The 20141-nt window shown below is 39.0% G+C and overlaps 1 protein-coding gene across 12 annotated transcripts in view; it reads left to right on the forward strand.

The window, feature by feature from the left end:
- The window catches only part of Peak1 (pseudopodium enriched atypical kinase 1), a 305892-nt gene that overhangs the window by 269082 nt on the left and 16669 nt on the right, over nucleotides 1–20141 (forward strand). For all 12 annotated transcript variants that reach the window (XM_013145603.3, XM_013145602.3, XM_013145604.3 and 9 more), the window contains one exon: nucleotides 9838–10583. In XM_013145603.3, the coding sequence (XP_013001057.1) occupies nucleotides 9838–10583 (746 nt within the window). The remainder of the gene's footprint in view (nucleotides 1–9837; nucleotides 10584–20141) is intronic.

Here is a 20141-nt window from a genome sequence, read left to right on the forward strand (position 1 = left end):
AGGCCACCCCTTACAAAGTGATGGATGACTGCTCTGAGTGATGGCCACATGAGATCGCAAAATGAACTCTAACTTATAATACTTTAATCCTCCCCAAACTGGATTTTAGAAACTGTCTGACACCACTGTGATTTCCCAGAGAAGCAATAGGTTGTTTTTTTTTTATTATCAAACCTTCACCGTTTCTCCCATATAGTGAGATGTCTAGATATGCCTTCTAGATGTCACTTTTTCTTCTCAAAGTATCTGGTAGAAAAATTAGTCATTGTGTTTTATGTGACACACCTTGCTACTTCATCAGCCTGCTAAAATCAGGAACATGCAATGAATCTACTCTGCTAGAAATAAGTTGGTAACATTAGCTCTCCTTCATTCATTTTGTAACTGAGTATTCCATACATTGCTTTTTAAAAAGATCTATCAAGTCTCCCTTTACTTGACAGGTTTTTGGCTTACTTCTCTTTCTGTATTCCTACAATTTATCACATTATATAAAACACACGTGAAGTGCTAAGAATCTGTTTGAATTAATTAGCTAAAAATGACTGTTACAGTTGACTTGAAGATTGCCAGATGAGCAAAATCTGCTATACTCATGAAAAAGTTCAAATGCAGTTTATGTGTACCACTAATCAGCTGGCTTGTCCTCCCCATATGGGATTTTATCTATAACTTTTCTAATTAAGCAATTACCTAAACCTTGCCCCTATTTCCTTTCTGTATGTCCCTCAAGAAACTGTATGTTTCCCATTTTTCTTACTTTGACCATGTCTTAATACTGTACTCTTCAAACAATGAAAACAAAACAAAAAAAAAATATCCTGTCTCCAGAAGTTGTTTTGGCAGTATATTGAGTTTCACTGTTAAATTTTAAGTGGTGGAGATAACATAAAAGAATATCATTACAATACTGGCCTTGATGTTATAATTATGGAGTAATATTATTATAAATGCCAGCCTTAAAAAATCATTCTTAAGAGTACTTTATTATTCATTCATTTACTCAACAAATAATTGAGTGACATTACTTCAGATACTGTAGAACTAATTATTTGAACCAAAGATAAAAGAACTGTTCAATTTTTGGTTATCTGGATTTTTAAAATATATCTGTATTAGTGCATATTAATTTTATAATACAATAGTTTCAAAGCATATATTTTCATTGTATCCATTCCCCCATTCCCTTCCCCCTTATCCCTTCTTGTTGGTTAATTATAACCCCCTTCTCTGTTATCTGAGGCTTTTTTAAAAAAAATCAACGACTGAAGTTAATAGCTTTGAACATTTGTTTGAGCATTTGTTATACTTCCTAAAATTGTAATTATTTCTATTTAAAAGAAATCATAGACATGCATCCCTAAGTTAGCTATATTCACATTTAAAAATAGTTTCCCAGGGCCTGAGGATGTAGCTCTGTGATAGAGAGCTTGCTTGGCATGTACATGGTATTTGATTTCAATTTCCATCACTGGAAAAAAAAAAAGTAGCAATAGTTACCACATCCTAGAATTAGCTGACAGGATACAATATTCAAATTACATAGATAACTTCCCCCAAATAAATAGTCTCTGTTTTTGGAGCAGTTATGACCAATGAGGCTGTGCAAGCATTGAGTTTGTCAGCTGCTACACCACTGGCAATCTTTAAATTGGTCTGTTTATTTCAGGCCATGTCCAAAGTGGTCTTTGGAGGTTAGCTTTATTTTATTGTTTATCATGAAAGTGATGTCCCCTATGGCTTGCCAATTATTGCTGACATTTGTTATGGGGCATGGCTCAGTAACAAGGCCTAGATAGATTAGGACCCTTCCTCCTGATGATCTCATGCCTGCTGCCAAGGGGATGGCACACTGTTAGGACCAGCCCATGGGAGATCCTACTCATTTGACAAGGCCGATGCACAGGGTTGGCTTATGACATCTATATAAACTGCAGTCTGTAGTTCCAGTTTTGGAGATGATCATTTCTTCTTTTGTCTTCTCTCTTCCCATTTTCATCTATATTGTGTGTCTTAAACCCTGGAGAAAAAAACTAAGAACAAAGATTGAAATTAGAATTAACATAGGAATGTGTTTCTTTTCCTAGAACTTTAATACTTTTGCTTAGCAAACATTTGTTGAATAATATCTCCCTGGTACCAGGTATAGTATTGGAAATATTACTGTAGGCTTCAAGGATTCCTGGTCTTTGGGAGAGACAGACATTACACTGTTAGGGATCCTCATCATAATCACCATATAGTTAAAGGTTAATAAAAGCATATACTCCAATGAGTCTGGGAGGAGGTCATATATAGTGTATCTTTTACCTATAAGAAATGGAGAGCTGCTAAAGAAATTTGAATAGAAGCACAATCAGGATTTTTAGAAGATCAATCGAAGAGTTGACTGTGAGGCAGCTGGAGACAGGGAAAATGACCAGGAAACCCACCAGTCCTGTCTTGTAATAAGCAGCTAATTATGGTCAAGGCTACTCTCATCTAAATGGGTCATCATTAAGGGCTTTTAATCCCTGTGGCTGTAATGTTACCAGGTCATAAGCAAATACATGTTAGGTATTCTTAGTGTATCTTCAGTGATACTGCCTTTCAGTAGACTACTATAATGATGTAGTTACTGATTTTTTCAATATGCAATTGTCTTTAAAGTACTGGTTTTAGAGATATTTTTATATTCATTATACCAATCCTGTAGGTCCTAAGACCCCTATATCAATCATTTCCTTCCTGAGAAGTTTTAAACACTCTTTAGCATCTCTGAATTAGTGTTGCTAAACAATTCTCTTTTCATCCATCTTTCATCGTTTGCTTTTCAGAGTGTGATATAGTACCTTGTCTACCAGTCTGAAGATATTTTTAAGTGGAGAAAAAATAATGAGGTAGAGTACAGAAGCCCAAAAAAGAAGAAAGTAAGGTCTGAGTGTGGTTTAGTCAAACGTATTTGTCCAAAAGAACTTTTTCAACATATATCAAGGCATGATTTAGAACACAATCTATTTTTTTCCTGGGTATGCCACAAAAATGTGGAGTATGTGATGTTATATCAGGCCTACTGAAAACTGAGCTTGGTGTCTGGCTCCAGAGGCTTGAGAAGAATGTACAGGATTAAAAAGTTTAAAATAAAACCAGCTAACATACCAAACTTTTAAAACACTGACCCAGATGATTGAAATTCAGTTAGGAGAACTTGTCTTTCATGGAGGGAAAAAACCTAAAAACACAAAGCACTTTAGACTTAGAAGAATGTCCTGACCTACTTACGTGGACTGTGGAATGTTTGTGGTTTCATTTGGAAGGAATAAGCTTCTGATTCTCATGTGGAAATCTCCTTAGCTCCCAAGAGATCATATACTGCTATTTGGGAAGAGAAGCCATGTTAATTTTCCTTATTTCCTTGCTACCTTGGCTGTCCATTTCCATTTGAAATGATGGCCGATTCTGTTGACTCTCTGCCAAGCAGCCAGTTACTGCGTACATGCTGTGTGCCTCATAGCACTCCAGGTTCTGAGTACATGTAAAACGATAGACACATGGGCTGAAAAGACTAAAAATGCTATCACAGAGCAAGAACACAGAGGAGAGAGTGATAGTGCTCAATATGATACTGGGGAACAGAAAGTAGGGAAAGTTTCATTTGAGCTCGGCAGAACACCTTTGCTAAGGCAAAAATGTAAAAACAAAAACATGAAGCATAGCTGGACATAAAGGCACACACATGTCACCTCGGCTCCTCAGGAGGTTGAGTTAAAAGGATTGTAAGTTCCAGGCCAGCCTGGACAAGTGTGTGAGACCCTGTTTGAAAAAGGGTGGAGAGGGGCTGGGGGTTTAGCTCAGCGGCATAAGCGCCTGCCTTGCAAGCAGGCAGTTGTGAGTTCGGTCCCTGGTACCGATAAAAAGGAAAAAAGACCAAAAAAAAAAGAAAAAAGAAAAAAGAAAAGAAAAGAAAGAAAAAGGGTGGAGGATGTAGCCTAGTGCTATAAAGCACTTGCCTAGGGTACACAAGATCCTAGGCTTAATCCTTAGCACTATCAGAAAAAGGAGAAGGAGAAGGGGAAGGTAAGGGGAAGAGGAAAGAGAAGAAGAAGGAGGAGGAGGGAGAAGGTGTGATTGGTATAGAAGGGCTGATGAGATACAGTAGTAGATAAGGCAAAGAGCTTTGACCAACACGTTGAAGAGTTCACACTGTATTCTCCGGGTGGTGGGAAATAGAATAGTCAGCTTCTTCCACCCCTGTGATAAGCACTAAAGAGCTGCTCATGTGTTGGACCTGTCTCCCTTGATGGTTCTGAGGTAATAAAAGGAAAAAAGGAGGGGTGAATAAAATACTTTTGTAACCTTTCCTTCCTCCTGTATCCACAGCTATTTTTGTTTTTTCTACTTGGGAGAAATGGGTAGTAAATGGCAGCCCACAAAGCCTTTTCTTGAAACAGGCAAAAGTGTCTGTGGCCATGCTACACTGAATATGCCACATGTCAACTGAAGTGGGCAAAAATAGGCTCATATTTCTAGTTATTTATTTGTTTATTCCATCTCTCTGTCAGCCAGATTTTTGGTTGTCCCTCGGCACACAAATGAGACTCATCTTATATCCTCGGTGAGCAGCTCAGAGGGGAACCCAGTGGGCACTCAAGGCAAATGTTCTAAGTGCTGAGAGGGAAATGTCCACCTGGCAATTTCAGATCCCAGGCAAGGAGAAGTCAGTTTGGGGGAGCCAAGTAGAAACACTCCGCAGAAGCAGAATGTTTCAGAGTGAGAGGAGTCCCTACCTATCTTGTGTGAGATCCTGGATTCAATCCCCAGCAACACCTCCACTCCCACCCCTCATAAAAGATCAGAGCGGTGGGAAACTATTCCTGGAAGAAGGTCAGCATGGGCAAAGATGCAAAGTATGAAGAAAAAATAAAGTAGCCAGAATTGCTGGAGAAACTGCAAGCTGACTTCGGGATGCAAGAGGAAATGCCGCAGGAGAAGCAGGTACACCAGGGCCAGGTCGTGACCAACTCCGTGGTTCACTCAGAGATTTGGATTTGATCTTGAGGACAAGGGTTTTTAAGCAGAGCAATGCCATTATCGGCCTTGCTATTTGAAAAAGATCTTTCTAGCAGCTAGTGAGGTAAAGGTAACAGGAGACTGGCACAAGGGGAAGATGACAGGAGACGGTCACAGTCATCACTCAAGGATGATAAGGTCTGCACTGGTGCAGTTCACTACTTTCAACTTTCCTGTGGCACCTCCTCTCTGAAAGGTCTGGATCAGCAACTGAAAAGTGCAGGCTTGTTACAAAGTATCTGACTTATTGCATAAATAAACCATAGTTCTGACTTATCACATTAGCCAAGGAAAAATACGGCAAGGGCAATTCCAGGAAGAGGGCCTCGTCTTGAAGGAAGAGTCCACGAAGGCCGAGTCCCTATGTCCTTGGTGATGTCAAGGTCACTCAGGAATGAAAACATGCAACTGAAAACTGAATTTAGATGTTTTCTAAACTTAGATTAATTTGCTTTACCAAGATACAATTTACATGCCACAAAATTCACCCTTCTAGAGGGGTACAGTTCAGTGAGTTTACTGTATTTTAATTTTCCAATCATCACTACTATCTAATTCTAGAAAATTTTCATCACCCCAAACAGAAATCCGATAATAGTCACTCTCCATTCTCCCAGTCGCTGGTAACCACTACAATGTTCTGTCTCTGTTGTTTTGTATATTACTAGATATTTCATGAAAGTGAATCATACAACCTGTGGTCATTTCTGACAGGCTTCTTTGACTTACCACACAGTTTTCAAGATTCATCCATGTAGCATGTATCAAAAATTCATTCACTCTTCTTTCTGGCTGAAAAATACTCAGTGCTATGGCTATCCCACATTTTGTTTATCCACTCTTGGACATTCCCATTGTTTCTACTTTTTGCCCAGTGTGGATAATGGTATTATAAACTTACCTGCATGATACCTTGAGTTCAGTTCCCAGCACTGGGGAGAAAAATAATATAAAGTTTTCTAGTTTTAGTTCTTACATTTGGATCTCTGATATAATTTGAGTTAATTTTATATATGGTGAGACAGATCTGACTTTATCTTTTTATATGTGGATATCCCACTGTCCTTAGACAGTGAGTAGACTGTTCTTTCCCTCACTGAATCATTGTGGCAACCTTGTGAAAAGTTAATTGACTATTAATGTAGGGGTTTATTTCTGACCTCTTAAACCTAGTCCATTCATCTTTATTTCTGTTCTCATGCTATTAATACAGTTTTAATTACTATAGTTTTCTAGTAAGTTTTAAAATCAGAAATCAGTCTTGAAAAAGACTAGTTTTTGCTAGTCTTGTATATCCACATGAATCTTAGGATCAACCTATAAATTTCTGCAAGGAATCCAACTGGGGTTTTGATGGAGATTGCATTAAATCTGTAGATCAATTCAGGGAGTATTTTTGGGTTTTTGTTGGTGGTGGGGTTTTTTGTTTTTTTTATACCTGGGATTGAACTCAAACCTCACGCTTGCCAGGCAGGCACTGAGCTTTATCCCCAGCCCATATTTCTATTTTAACAGAACTAAGTCTCTGATCCATGAGCATAAACACCATAAAATTAGTTGTTTTAATAACATAACTAATTTCCATATATTTAAGTTTTTACGTTTATCTGGTCAGTATTTTATCTTTCAGTATACAAGTCTTGTGTTGTTAAATACTTTATTCTTTTTGATAATAATGTAAATAGAATTGTTTCCTTCATTTTGGGATTATTCATTACTAACATACAGAAATCCAATTCATTTTTGTGTTTTGATCTTGTATTCTGAAATATTGCTGAACTGGCATATTCTAAGTTTTCTGTGGATTTCTTAGGTTATGTCATCTGTGAGTAGAGATACTTTTAGTTCTTTTTTTTTTTTTTCTATCTGGGATGTTTTTCTTTCTCTTTCCTAATTTCCCTGGCTAGCAGCTCACATGCATTCTGTCCTACAGATGGTAAGAGCAGAAATCTTCATCTTGATCTTAGGGGGAGAAATATTCAGTCTTTTGTCATTAACTATGATATTAGCTCTTGGCTTTACAAAGATGTCCTTTATCAGGTTTAGGCTGCTCCCCTCCTTTTTTTTTTTTTTTTTTTTGAGTATTATTGTCACAAAAAGCTATTAGATTTCTATCAAGTGCTTTTTCTGCATCTTTTCTAATGACCATGTGAGAGATTTCTTTTCCCTTTTATTAGCATAGTTTTCATACTGATTAACTTTCAGATGTTAAATCAACCTTGAGTTCCTAGAAAAGTCCCACCTTGTGATGTACAATCTTTTTGAAATGTTGTTGGACTTGGTTTACAAGTATATTGTAAAGGATTTTTGCAGCTGTGTCCCTCAAAAATATTAACTTGCAGATTTCTGGTAATATTTTTCTCTGAGTTGGTTATCTAGGTAATGTTGACCCCTTATAATTGGATGTAGAAAGTATTCCTTCCTCCTATATTTGAAAGAGGTTATAAAGGATTGGTATTAGAATATTCTTTGAATATTCTGTAGAATACTCTTTGAATATTCTGTAGAATTCACCAGCAAAGTCCTCTGGTCCTAATTTTTTTCTTTGTGAGAAGTTATTTATTTATTTATTTGTTTATTTTTGTGGTGATGGGAGTCAAACCCAGGTATTCATATATCCTCAGCAAGCACTATAACTCAGCCATATCCATCCACTCCCTGAATTTTTAAAATTATTCAATGTTTTCCTTGTTATAGGTATGCATATAATTTTACTACTTTTTCTCTTTTAGCTCTAAATATTCAGTCATTCAAGAAATTCGTATTGAACATCTACTTAATCTAGAACCTGATCTTGGGACAGAGGTTACAAAAATGAATAAAATAACCCCTTAACCTCTTGGAGCTTTGCTTTCTCATATTCTGTCTCTCATTCTCATGTTCTCTTCACCATGTACCTGTTTGTTTATTTATATTTAATGTGACACTAGCGCTTGTAAAGGTATTGTTACATGCCATTGGTGGAGAACAGAGATCCTTAAGCATGCTCTACATAGTGGTTTACACTCTCAGGTATTCTTGAAAATTTTGCATTCATGAAAAATGGAATATATGATTATTATTATGTTGCTATTATTATTGTTATCACAGTATAGGTCAGTGTGTATCCTTGGCATTCTAAAAGGAAACCACTACCTCTGCTATTTATGCCACCCATTGCCTACCACTCTCTGATCATCAGAGGGAACATGTGTCAATTTCCTAGGACAGCTGTAATGAAGATTGTGATGGGTCGCTTAAAATAATAGAAATATATTCGCAGGCCGTTATGAAGGATAAGCACCTGAAATCACAGAGCTGTCAGCAGGCCATGCTCCCTGTGAGGCACAAGGTGGCGTCCTTTTACACCTCTGCCCAGCTCGTGATAATGCCATCAGTCCTTGGCATTCTCTCACTTGCAGTTGTTTCACTCCAGGCCGTGCCACTATTACTACATGATGTTCTGACTGTTTGCCACTGTCTTCATGTGGTGTTTGATTCCAGAGAAGACACTAGTCATGTCCGGTTAGGACCCACTGTAATGATCTCATCCTTACTTGATCACGTGACTATTGCCCAATGAGGTCATGTTCATAAGGTATCAGAGGTTAGGTTTTTATAAAAGGAGAGTTCTTAACAAGGAATTACGCTTTCGCTCTGAGATCTTGACTGACATGACCAATTGTAATAGATTTTATGGAAGTTTCATGGTATTTTCTCTGATTTTAGAAAAATCTCTCCTCAGGGCTGGGGATATCACTCAGTGGCACAGCACTGCCTGTCAGGCCTGAGGTCATGAGTTATATCCCTGGTGCTTAAAAAAAAAAAAAATCCTCTCTTCATTATATAAGCTCTGAAGGTATCAATGAAGCCACACATGTTTTATCTTCTAAGCATCAGTGTCAGATACTAAGCATAAATAGGGATTCAGTGTAAAAGTTCCAAAAGTAATACCTGTTAAATCATGATGTGTATATGCTCTCCTTGTAAAAAGTCACATGAGTTTGTGAATGACTAGAACAGCAGTTATCTGCTATGTACACTTGCCACAATCACAAGAACCTTTTAGACTACTTTAAACAATGTCAGAGTCCATCTTTAGTGAAATAAGATGACATGGCTAATGTAACTGCATTTATGTTTATTAGAAAATGCTGTATACATGACAAGCTTTATACACGTGAATATAAAGTGACAAATCCTGCATACAACACAGCATTTCTTTGGAACAGTGCTAAAAGAACAAAACAGTATCTTCTGAATCCTTGCCCTATTGCAAGTTTCAGCTGTTTTCAATAATGCTTCCAAGCATTTTTGTTTGTTTGTTTTCATTTTTATCGGTACCAGGGATCGAACTCACGACTGCCTGCTTGCAAGGCAGGCGCTTATGCCGCTGAGCTAAATCCCCAGCCCCCCAAGCATTTTCTTGATCCACAAATGTTGTCATGTCCACTCCATCACAGTGCAAGTGTTTGTGAATGAGGGTCATTCCTTAGTATCCTGGTGTAGTGAATTATAGTGCTCTTGGGCAGAATTAGAGTCTGGATCCCTTTTTTTTAGAAACAAAGCCCATCACCCAAACTAGTTCCCTGTTCCTCTGCTAGAGAAATCCTGAAGCATTATTTATGTTAGTTGTTCCCTCTAAGTCTTGGACTCAGAGCTTCAAAGCTATGAGTTTTCTCATTTTGAATGAAAGCGCTAAGTCTTACATTTTCCATGATTACCTCACTCATTTCTACTTATTTCATTTATGAAATAGAAAATTTCATTTAATTGTTCTCTTTTCTTCTTTCTGATAAAATATTATAGGGCAATCCAGAGCAGCAATGATACCCCCCAAGCATCCACGGCAGCCAAAGGGAGCTTTGGATGATGCCATTGCCTTCGGAGGGAAAACAGACCAAGAAGCACCAAATGCTTCCCAACCTACACCACCCCCATTGCCAAAGAAAATGATCATAAGAGCCAATACAGAGCCAATCTCCAAAGACCTCCAGAAATCCATGGAAAGTAGCCTTTGTGTCATGGCTAATCCTACCTATGATATTGATCCTAACTGGGATGCCAGCAGCGCTGGCTCTTCCATTAGCTATGACCTCAAAGGACTAGACATTGAGTCCTGTGATTCCTTGGAGAGATCTCTGCACAAGGAGAAACCTGTCCCTTCTGCTGCAAACAGCATCTCCAGTTTAACCACTCTCAGTATTAAGGACAGGTTTTCTAACAGCATGGAGTCTCTGACCAGCCGACGTGGCCCCTCCTGCAGACAGGGCCGAAGCATTCAGAAGCCGCAGAGACAAGCACTTTATCGAGGACTTGAAAATCGAGAAGAAGTAGTTAGTAAAATCCGAAGCCTTCATACAGATGCCTTGAAGAAACTGGCTGTAAAATGTGAAGACCTCTTTATGGCCGGACAGAAAGACCAGCTCCGCTTTGGGGTTGACAGCTGGTCAGACTTTAGGCTGACCAGTGACAAACCATGTTGTGAAGCAGGTGATGCAGTTTACTACACCGCTTCATATGCAAAAGATCCACTTAATAACTATGCAGTCAAGGTAAGAAAATATTATGATTTCATTGTAGTATTAAATATTTGCAAACATGCTATTATTAGGAGGGGTTCATTTTTCTTTGCCTCTTTCCTTCCTCCAATTCCTTCATTCTGCAAAAGTTAAGAGTACCTGCTGGAAGGTCGACTTGTTTACATTTAGGTGAGAAAAGAGATAATGTAGAGAGACAGTTTCAACAGTGTACTGCATACTAAGGTAGAGATAAACAGGAGTTCTGTGGAGTGCCTGGAAGGACCTTAACTTGGACCCAGAAGTCAGTGTAATCTTGAAGGAAGTATCCCATGAGCTGTGGTTAATTGCATAGGTAGGCTGCCTATAAAGATAAGATCTGTTATATATCTTTCACTCTGTTTTTGCCTTTATTCTATCCCAAATAAAAGAACCTTGTCTGCACCCATTATGTAACTTCTCTGCTTCCTGAAGAAATGTTTTTATAGAGGTGATAACTAATACTTGTTGAACTTACGTTATATTATTTAATTCTTCCATCAAATCTATGATGGCAAGATCGTTTTTCACATTTGAGACATGAGGAAAATGGAGCTGACAGATAACTAAGTTTGGTTAGAATCACACTGCAAGCAAGTGGTAGACCTGGAATATAAACATCACTATCTCTGAGTCATACCCTACACTTTGTCCTGTATATCATGTGTACTACCCTTTCCAGACAGCCACTATTGCAAGATGTCTAGAACTCGTGACATCAAGAATTCTCACTGAGTTACACTGGCTATAAAGTGAACTGTAGGTTTCACTAGTGTAAAAACCATGGAATGAACTGTGGTGTCCAAAAGATTTGGGTTCAGACCCTAGCTCGTTTTGTCAGTAATGATCCTTGTCATATTGAACCATCCTTGATAATTGCTCATTTCTTTCTCTACCATTAGCTCTTCTCTACTTTAAAAGAATAGCAACCTTTGGGCCTCCATTTCCTCTCTTTCAGCTGTTTACAGTGGTAATCCATCTACTTTATGGGACTGAGGTAAGGAACAAGTGAGATAATGCAAGTGAAAGGATTTGGAAAACACAGAGCTTTGTGTGAGCCTTAATGTTCTCAATTTCCGTAGTTCCTTTTTTCTGTTTCTATTCATTGGTTCAAAAGCAGTTAACATACCGAAGTGACTTTTACCTGTTAATTTGGCTTGGAAAGACCAGATGTATCTTAGTAAATTAATGGATTAGGTAAACAGTTGGCCTTGCCTGTCTATCAGGACAGAATATATGCTTGGGCCAGACCTTAGGCTAGTGGATCTCCACAGTTGCAGCACCCTTGACTGTCTGTGGTAGTGGCACAGTGTCTCTGCTCCAGCCCATACAGTCAAATTAAATTGAAGGGTAGACCGCAGACAGCGGATCTAGACTCCAGTTTATGTTACTTGCTGGTTCTAAAAAGGGATGTTGAGATTCTGAATAGCGTGTAAAAGATGTTACACCATTTGAGGTTATGGCGCCTTATCTTTCTTGGGTCTTTATTACTACAAGATCACCAATGCAGAATGAGTACATTTCAGAAAGGGGCACTGAACTATCCCTTCTTTCAAAGCAACTGAGAAGTAGAGCTTGATTAACTTTATGTATTATTGCTGTGCACTCTTGTCTCTTTCTTAAATCAATGGTCTGGTATTGATTTCTTTATTTCTAATGATGCAAAAGCAATCTCAAAAGAACAGGTGGCAAGTGATTATATACTGGTAGATGTTGGCAGGTTGGGAAAGGATGTTTTACACTAAATGCTGAATATAAATGTCTCTTTGAAGACCCTCTGGGCATTTCCAGAATTGCCCAACTGATCATAAAATCTTACAGGAATAAACTTTGAGAACCTTTTGCAGAGATAAACTCTTTGGGCTCATACAAACAACTCCTTTAAATATTTGTCATCTTAAAATATTCCTTCCCATACTGATGCAATTTAGGGTAAGCTAATGGGTGTAAAGATCTCCTAAAATGTTACAAAGGAAAGTCCCTGCTAGGATTTAGTAATTTGAAAGCCGAAGAAAATACTATTACCCCTGCCACTTAACCACCAAATCCACTGTCATTATAGAGCACTAAAATATTTACTTTGTATGTAGTCTTAGTTTGCTCAGTCTGCCATAACAAAATTCTATACACTGAGTGGCTTAAGCAGCCAAGATCAAGATTTTAGCATATTTGGTTTCTGGTGAGGGGCTCTGGTGAGGGCTTGTAGACATCCACCTTCTCTGTGTGTCTCACATGGTAAGGAGAGAGAGCTGAAGAGGGAATGAAAGCTCTTGTGTCTTTCTTATAAAGACACCAGTCCTATCATGTCCGGGCCTCAACCGTATAAGCTCATTATAGACCTTGCTGCCTTGAGAGAACTTCAGCATATGAATTGGACTGGGTGGGCACCATAATTTAGTCTATAATATTTCATCCTTCTCCCTCCCAAATTTATGACCATTGCCTGCAAAACACATTGTAGCACCTTAAAAGTTTTACTCCATGGGGCTGGGGATTTAGCTCAGTGGCATAAGCACCTGCCTGGCAAGTACAAGGTTGTGAGTTTGATCCCCAGTACCACACACACACACACACACACACACACACACACACACACACAAGTCTTACTCCAGAATCAAGTCCAGAGTCTTATGTAAATACCACCTAAGTCCTGTTATGGATTGAAATTCAACGTATGACTGTCATAAGGCAAAATTTCTCCCCAGTTGTGAACCTGTGAATCCAGACAAGTTATGTCCAACATACAACTACAAACAGACATAGAATAGAAACATTCCCATACTAAAAGGAAGAGGTCAGAAGGAAGGGATGATGGGTCCAAAAGTCTAAAATCTAGCAAGTTAAATTCCATTAAATCCTACAATTTGAGAATAATCCTCTTTGGTTTGATATCCTGCCCTCCCGGCTCACTAGGGGAGCAGTGTCACCCCTGTGGGTCTCCGTGGTGGCTCACAGGCAGGCTGACCTTCCAGAGCCAAAGAAACCAAGGATACAACAGCCTTGTGCACTGTACCTCAGAGGAGAAGAGCCAACCTGACATCTCATTACCTTTGGGGTTACTCTCCCCTTTCTTTGAAGAATACTGCACTTCACAGCCAAATAGCTCTATGGTCCAACCCTATAGAACCCAAGAAGTCTAGCAGTCTCCTTTCATTCCCAGCCCACTGTTATTCCCTAGTTCAGACTGGCAGTGTTTTTGCTGATACAATCCCATCCTTGTTATTCCTGGCTTCTGCTGAGATGGCTGATTAAACCTGTGAATCCCCCTGTGATCTCTTCATCACATGACAGTTGACCTACACCCTCAGTGTCCTGTAAAGCACATGTTTTTACAATTTTTGTAATATGGGTAGAACAAAAATTTTCCACATCTTTTAAGTTTTGATTCCTTTTTTATTAAATTTTCATTCTTCAATTCATCCATCTTCTTTCCCAGTGTATTATAAGCACTCGGGAGGAACCAAACTGCTCCTTCATCACTTTGCTTAGATCTCCTCAGCTAAAAATACAATTATCTTGTAATTTCTATCTTTTACAAAACATTAGAACATGCTTCTGATGTTTCTTTTTCTGGTTTCTAGTGACCATAGTGCTCGTTTCCATCAAAGACCACAGCAGAATCCCCCTTTCTGTCTCACAGTCCTGGAGGCCACATAGGCCAAGAGCAAGGCCCTGACTGACTGGTGCAGGTCCTTTCGCCTGCTTACATATGACCACCCTTTCACTGCGTCCTGATGTCATAGCAGCAGAACATGCCAGCTCTCTGTATCTCTTGCCTAACCTTCCTCCTTACAGATTCTTCACCCGTTGCCCCCTTACTGGCCTACATGTGCAACCACAGTAAAGATTAGAGCTTCAACATGGGATGGAGTGAGGAGATTAAAAGTTCAAGCCATAGTAGAAGTTGTGTTTGCTCTAAAGTAGACAGTTTTAACTAAGGGCTTCTCCTGGATTTACACATTTTCCTATTTCATATTCTTATTTTTATTCAACATGAATGGCTTCATTAATTGTGTTAATGTTAAACTAAAAAGCATTATAGTACAGAATAAAGAACTTTTGCATCATCTACCCTGGCCCAAGCTCTGATTCTGTCTTTCTATATTCTTAACAGGTCATGTAACCTCACTTGATTTTCTTATCAGTGTACACCAACTGCACTACCTACTTCATAAGATTATTATAATGTTCATATTTATGTAGTGAAAGTGTTTTTAAACTGGAAATGGTGGTGCATCCCTGTAATTGCAGCACTCTGGGATGCTAAGGCAAAAGGATCACAAGTCTGATCCTTATCAATACCTTGTCTCAAAATAAAAAGTAAAGGACTGGGGATGTAGCTCAGTGTGAGAGTCCTAAGTCCAGTCTCTAAAGTGGAAAAAAAATTTGTGTAAATTCTAAATTATATATAAGCCTTAATAAAATAATGTATTGTTATTAATAATAGAAAATTACTGTTCCATATTTTACAGATCACTATTATTCTTCAATACTTAGCAGATTTAGATAGGTTCTGCACCTAGATATTTTCTTTCTCATTACTTCAAATATATGAACATTTTTTCCCTTAAATTTATGAAAGAAGACTACAAAATGTTACAACCTCAAGAATTCGGGTGCTGCCAAAAAAATCAAACAAATTAAATGGCTGATATAAAGACACAGTTAAATAAACTGTGATATATCAACCCAATGGAATGTTTGTAGCCATTAAAAATGATGATTAAAGGGCTGTATAAAATAAAAACATTTGTTGTAAAATCTCATAGAATACTAAAGAGGATGATCATAACTTTAAAAAAATTGATCTGCAAAATGGTAATACAGAATAATTCTACGTTAATGGTGGTAACTATAGATGATTTTTATCTTGTATAAAAATGTCAATAGGTCTTTTCAATGAAAAATACTGAAGTGTTAGAATCATTTCACACTGTTTCTTGAAGGCGTAGGTCTCCTCAGTTATTTCTGTACTTCTATCCTCTAACATAAATTATAAATAGCTCCTATTTCATGCTTCTTGGCTTTTGCACATGCGGGCTTCTCTGTCTGGACTGCCTTTCTGGGAGGCAGCGTGATACAATGAAGAATCTCTGCATTGTGATCTGCAGATGACCTAATTCAGAATCACTTGAGAGTTCTCATTTAAAATGTAGTTTCCGTGCCCCCATCCCAGTCAAAATTGCAAGCAGGGAGGCCTGGGAACCACATTTGTGGTACGCACCCCCTGGCTGTTTCCCACATACAAAATGGCAAAGAGTTGGGCTTCTAAGTTAAATAGGCTTCAGTTGGTTTTTTGTTTGGTTGGTTTTTGGTTTTTTGAGATAGGGTCTTGCTATATAGCCCAGGATAACCTTGAACTCACAGCAGCCAGCCTCCCAAGTGCTGGGATTACAGGTATGCGCCACCACACCCAGCTCAGACTTCAGATTAAATACGTGGCTTTAGCTATGTTGGCTATGTTGCTTTAGCCACCCAGTTACTTTCCTTTGCTAAGTCCAGTGTCTTTGTCTATAAGATAGGGGGAAAAAATACTTCAATTTTCTTAAAAACAATGTTAAAAAGTCACAAGGTGCCAACATATGCATAGTGGTGGCACAGCATGAACTATCTGATAAACAATTGCTATCTATTCATCCATTCTCATGTACCTAGAAGGCGTTTATCTATTCTTAAAGAATCCAGTTCTGTGATCTTCTGAATACCTGGTGATAGCTTTTTCCTGTGTACCCACAAGATACCTGCTAAATTTCTCTATCATTGTACAATTTTGCTGAGTTGTATAATTAGGCAGGACTATGGTCTATCTTAATTTTTTATTTTATTTTTTTTTACTCGGTACTGGGGATCAAACTCATGACCGCACGCTTGCAAGGCAGGCGCTTATGCTACTGAGCTAAATCCCCAGCCCTCAGGACTGTGGTGTACAATTACTGGAACATGCCTTCCTTCCCTGCTGTTCACATCTAACCTTCTCCCGAGTAGGGATCATGGTTTATTAATCCTTATCTTTTCAGCATTAGGTACAATGTCCTGCACATAATGGGCATTCAACAAATACCTTGACCACTCAAAACATTTACTATATAAAACATTGTGATACTTGTGTGGATTTATAGAAATACATATGAGTATGACAGAGTCTTGCCCTCAAGGAGCTTTCATTCTAATGAAAAGACAAAAGGATAAATAACTCTTAAAACAAATTAGAATGAAGTTTCATGGTGGTCTCCAGAGAAGTAAAGATGAGCAGAGACTAATGAATGTAAGAAATTATTAAGACTTAACTCAGGCCCACTAAGAAAGGGTCTCTGATCTCCTCTTTACACTCTTTTTTATAGTGTGTAGAAAAAATAATGGGAAACAGTATGGTGCAGAGCCTGGGGACCACATTTAGACTTTGATGAGCTTAAGAGATTAGATTTTATTTTACACTTTGTGGGAAGCCATTAAGGATTTTTAAATAGAAAAATAACATAGGATTAATGATTTTGGAAGAATGCTATGATAGAGGAGGCCAGAAGGACTGGATGCAGGAAAGCCAGTCATGCTATTGCAGGATTTCAGGTAAAAATGTTTCCCTAAAATAGGAAGAGGAGGGCAGATGGCCCAAGTGCTAAAGAAGGCAATAGGCCATAGCCAGTGAGTTGAGAGTAACAGTGCTCACATTCCAAGGTAGAGCAGCCCCAGAGGAGAAGGATGCCATAGAAATATAAGTCAAAAAACTCATAAGGTGAGCTCTCGGTAGGGCCTTTAAATGGGGCTGAGAGAAGCCCAGCAGCCAGATAAAGACAAAGAGTACTCAGAAGAAAGGTCAAGCCTAGAAATACGGTTTCCTGGTTCTCTTACCATTTGATTTAGTTCCAACTGTAGGGGGAAGGGAGAGACAGAGAGAGAGACTGACTGACTGTAGCAGAAGAGTCTGCAAGGTGGGAAAAGGCCCATTCCTGGCAGTGACCCAGAGCAGGAGCAGTAGGAAAAGCAGCAGCAAAGACAGGGTTTCACCGGCCAGAGTCCAGGGTCTCAGAGGACTTGAAAGGAAGCAAGAGCTCACTCCTGCTACATTTCAAGCAAATCCAGTCTTGGTGACAGTCAGGAGGACACCAGAGAAGAGTCAGGGGAGAAATGGGATGGGAGGCCCTGGGGGCACAGCCTGCCTTTTAAGTAAATTTTTCAGTGAAGGAACAAACTGGTTCCTAAACAGTGTCTTACCTTCAACTCCTATTTCCATCTCAGAGCCCTGCTTCTTTTATCCTCTTCACCATTTGGTGATCTAGCACACAGCAGATGAGACTATCTGTCTCTGTGGCCAGCAGGTTGGCTCTCCTCCAGCCCTGAGCTCCGATTTCTAAATAAAGCCAAATAGACTCAAGCATGAACTTTACTTCCCTGCTCACTAAATAAAACTTACCTTGCCTTTTCTCTCTTTCAAAGAATCTGGCAACTGGCAAAGCCATCAAGGTAGACTAAAGTCAGCATTAGAAGGATGTTTACCACTCTACACAGGGAGAACTAGCCAGTGAGGAAAAAATCACTTTTGCATACAGACAGTAGATTCATAGCCAGCTCCCTCCTGACTCCTAGGCAGAGAGAACCTTCCCAGTTCATCATACTTGCATCAGTAAACTCACCCTCCTTTGCTTCCGTGTTGTTCCTGAAAGGATAAAGGGCAGCCTTTTCCCAGAAGCAAGTGGATGCTGGTGAAATTAGGGCTCAGTCACCCTGACACATTTCTCTCCCTTCACTTATGAGATCATGTCATAACAAACGCTGCCATGAGAAACCACACAGTAAGTTCAGGAAAGCTAGTTTGAAGAAGATGCTAAAGGTTTCACATAAGCAAAAAAAAGTATAACCTGAGGTTTTTTCCCCAAAAGTCCCAATACTGATACATCTTCTATAGGAATTTTCTCCTTGGAAAGCAGTCAAGTCTTTGTTCTCAAGGAGAAGGGCCCATGAAGCCCAGGGAGGAGAGACATTTCTGACAACAGCATGGCTGCCCACTTCCTTCCAGCTGGGCCAGATTCTTAAGATCGTATACAAGTCAAAGTGACAAAATATTATACAGTTGCCTTTTTGAATTTCTTTTCTTGGTTACAAAATAGATTTCTTGGGTACACAAACATTTTTACACTAATTCCAACTGGGCCCAATTAAAATCTTGTAATAAAAACTCCAGCTCTCAGTGTCATTTGCTGGATGCTGAGAAAGCAAGACACTAAATGAAAAAGTGTTAACTGGAATAACTGGATAACTTAACCACCAGTTCTGAGGGTCTGCATCAGCAACTAATTACTGACTTGGTGGTAAGGACCAACCAGAGTAGGAAACCACTTCCACTTGTGGAATTTAACACTACAATGTCTAACATTGGAGCTTTGCAGAAAGTAATCAGCAGCCAGCTTCACAAGTGAGAGTGTCTACTTCATTTCATGGTCCAATGCCTACAGAGGTGCTAAAAGATCTCAGCTGGGAGCTGATTTGGAAAGGAGATGCTTGGGGTACTTATGTGAACCTGAAATCAGAATGAATTGGCTAGCAGGAAAGGGTTGCTATGCCTTTAATTAATGAGGCAAGAGGACAGATTGGGAATTATAAATTGGGAAATTATTTGAATGCTTCATCTGAGCTCAGAGCTGATTACTGAACTGCTCTGGACTGTTTCTCTAATGTGAATATCACAAGGCATCATTCTGTCGGCCTAAATTACTACTTGAGGAATACAAACAATTTTCTTTTTTTGACCCACAAGTTGGAAAGTGAAAAGATTTGATAATATAAGTCAAAGTGATAAAATCTTCTACAGCTACCTTCTTGAATTTCTTTCCTTGGCTTCACAATGGGTTTCTTGGGCACATGAACATTGTTATACTAATTCAAGCTGTAAAATATCAGGCCTGCCTGACAGGGCTAATACCAGATGCCTGCAGTATGGAATCCTGAGTATCTGGGGCCCAGATAACATTTTACATATTAAACACTTCATTCATTTTGAATATAATTGTACCAGCTTGACTGTGGGATCTTGCCTCTAAAGCTCCACATAAAGCAGTACTTAATGTCAGTCAGTAATTAGCATGTGTTTTTAGAGTAAGGTTGGACCAAACACAGGGTAGCAATGTAGAAGGTGCAGGTTTTTGTTCTACACTGTCCCATTGGCAAGTGTGCTGTTGTGTCATGCAGCAAAGTAGCACAGATGGTAGAATGTGTCTGACCTTCAGTGTTTCTCATTTTTGTCCCTCTACAATTCATTCTCTACAATATCCGTCTCACTTAAGGTTCACTGAGGCACTGTAAAACGCATGGTGTGAGATGGAAATGAGATTCCCTGCTGATAAAGTGGAAGTAGGCTGAAGGCACACTGCGCCCATAATAGAAAAATAAAAGCTAATGTGGACTAGTTTAGAAAAGTTTAGAAAAGTCCTGTGTTTTGTAATTATTGCTTTCTTGGGGGGGGGGCGGTTTGAATGGAATGACTAAGAGCCATGTCGTTTTGTGTAATTTTGTGCAGTGCAGAGTCTCCAAGCCTCCAGAGCAGCACAGGCTCAGCAGACA

The sequence above is a fragment of the Cavia porcellus genome, unplaced genomic scaffold (assembly GCF_034190915.1).
Source record: "Cavia porcellus strain 051 isolate PalLab524CR breed Dunkin Hartley unplaced genomic scaffold, mCavPor4.1 scaffold_38, whole genome shotgun sequence".
Classification (NCBI taxonomy): domain Eukaryota; kingdom Metazoa; phylum Chordata; class Mammalia; order Rodentia; family Caviidae; genus Cavia; species Cavia porcellus.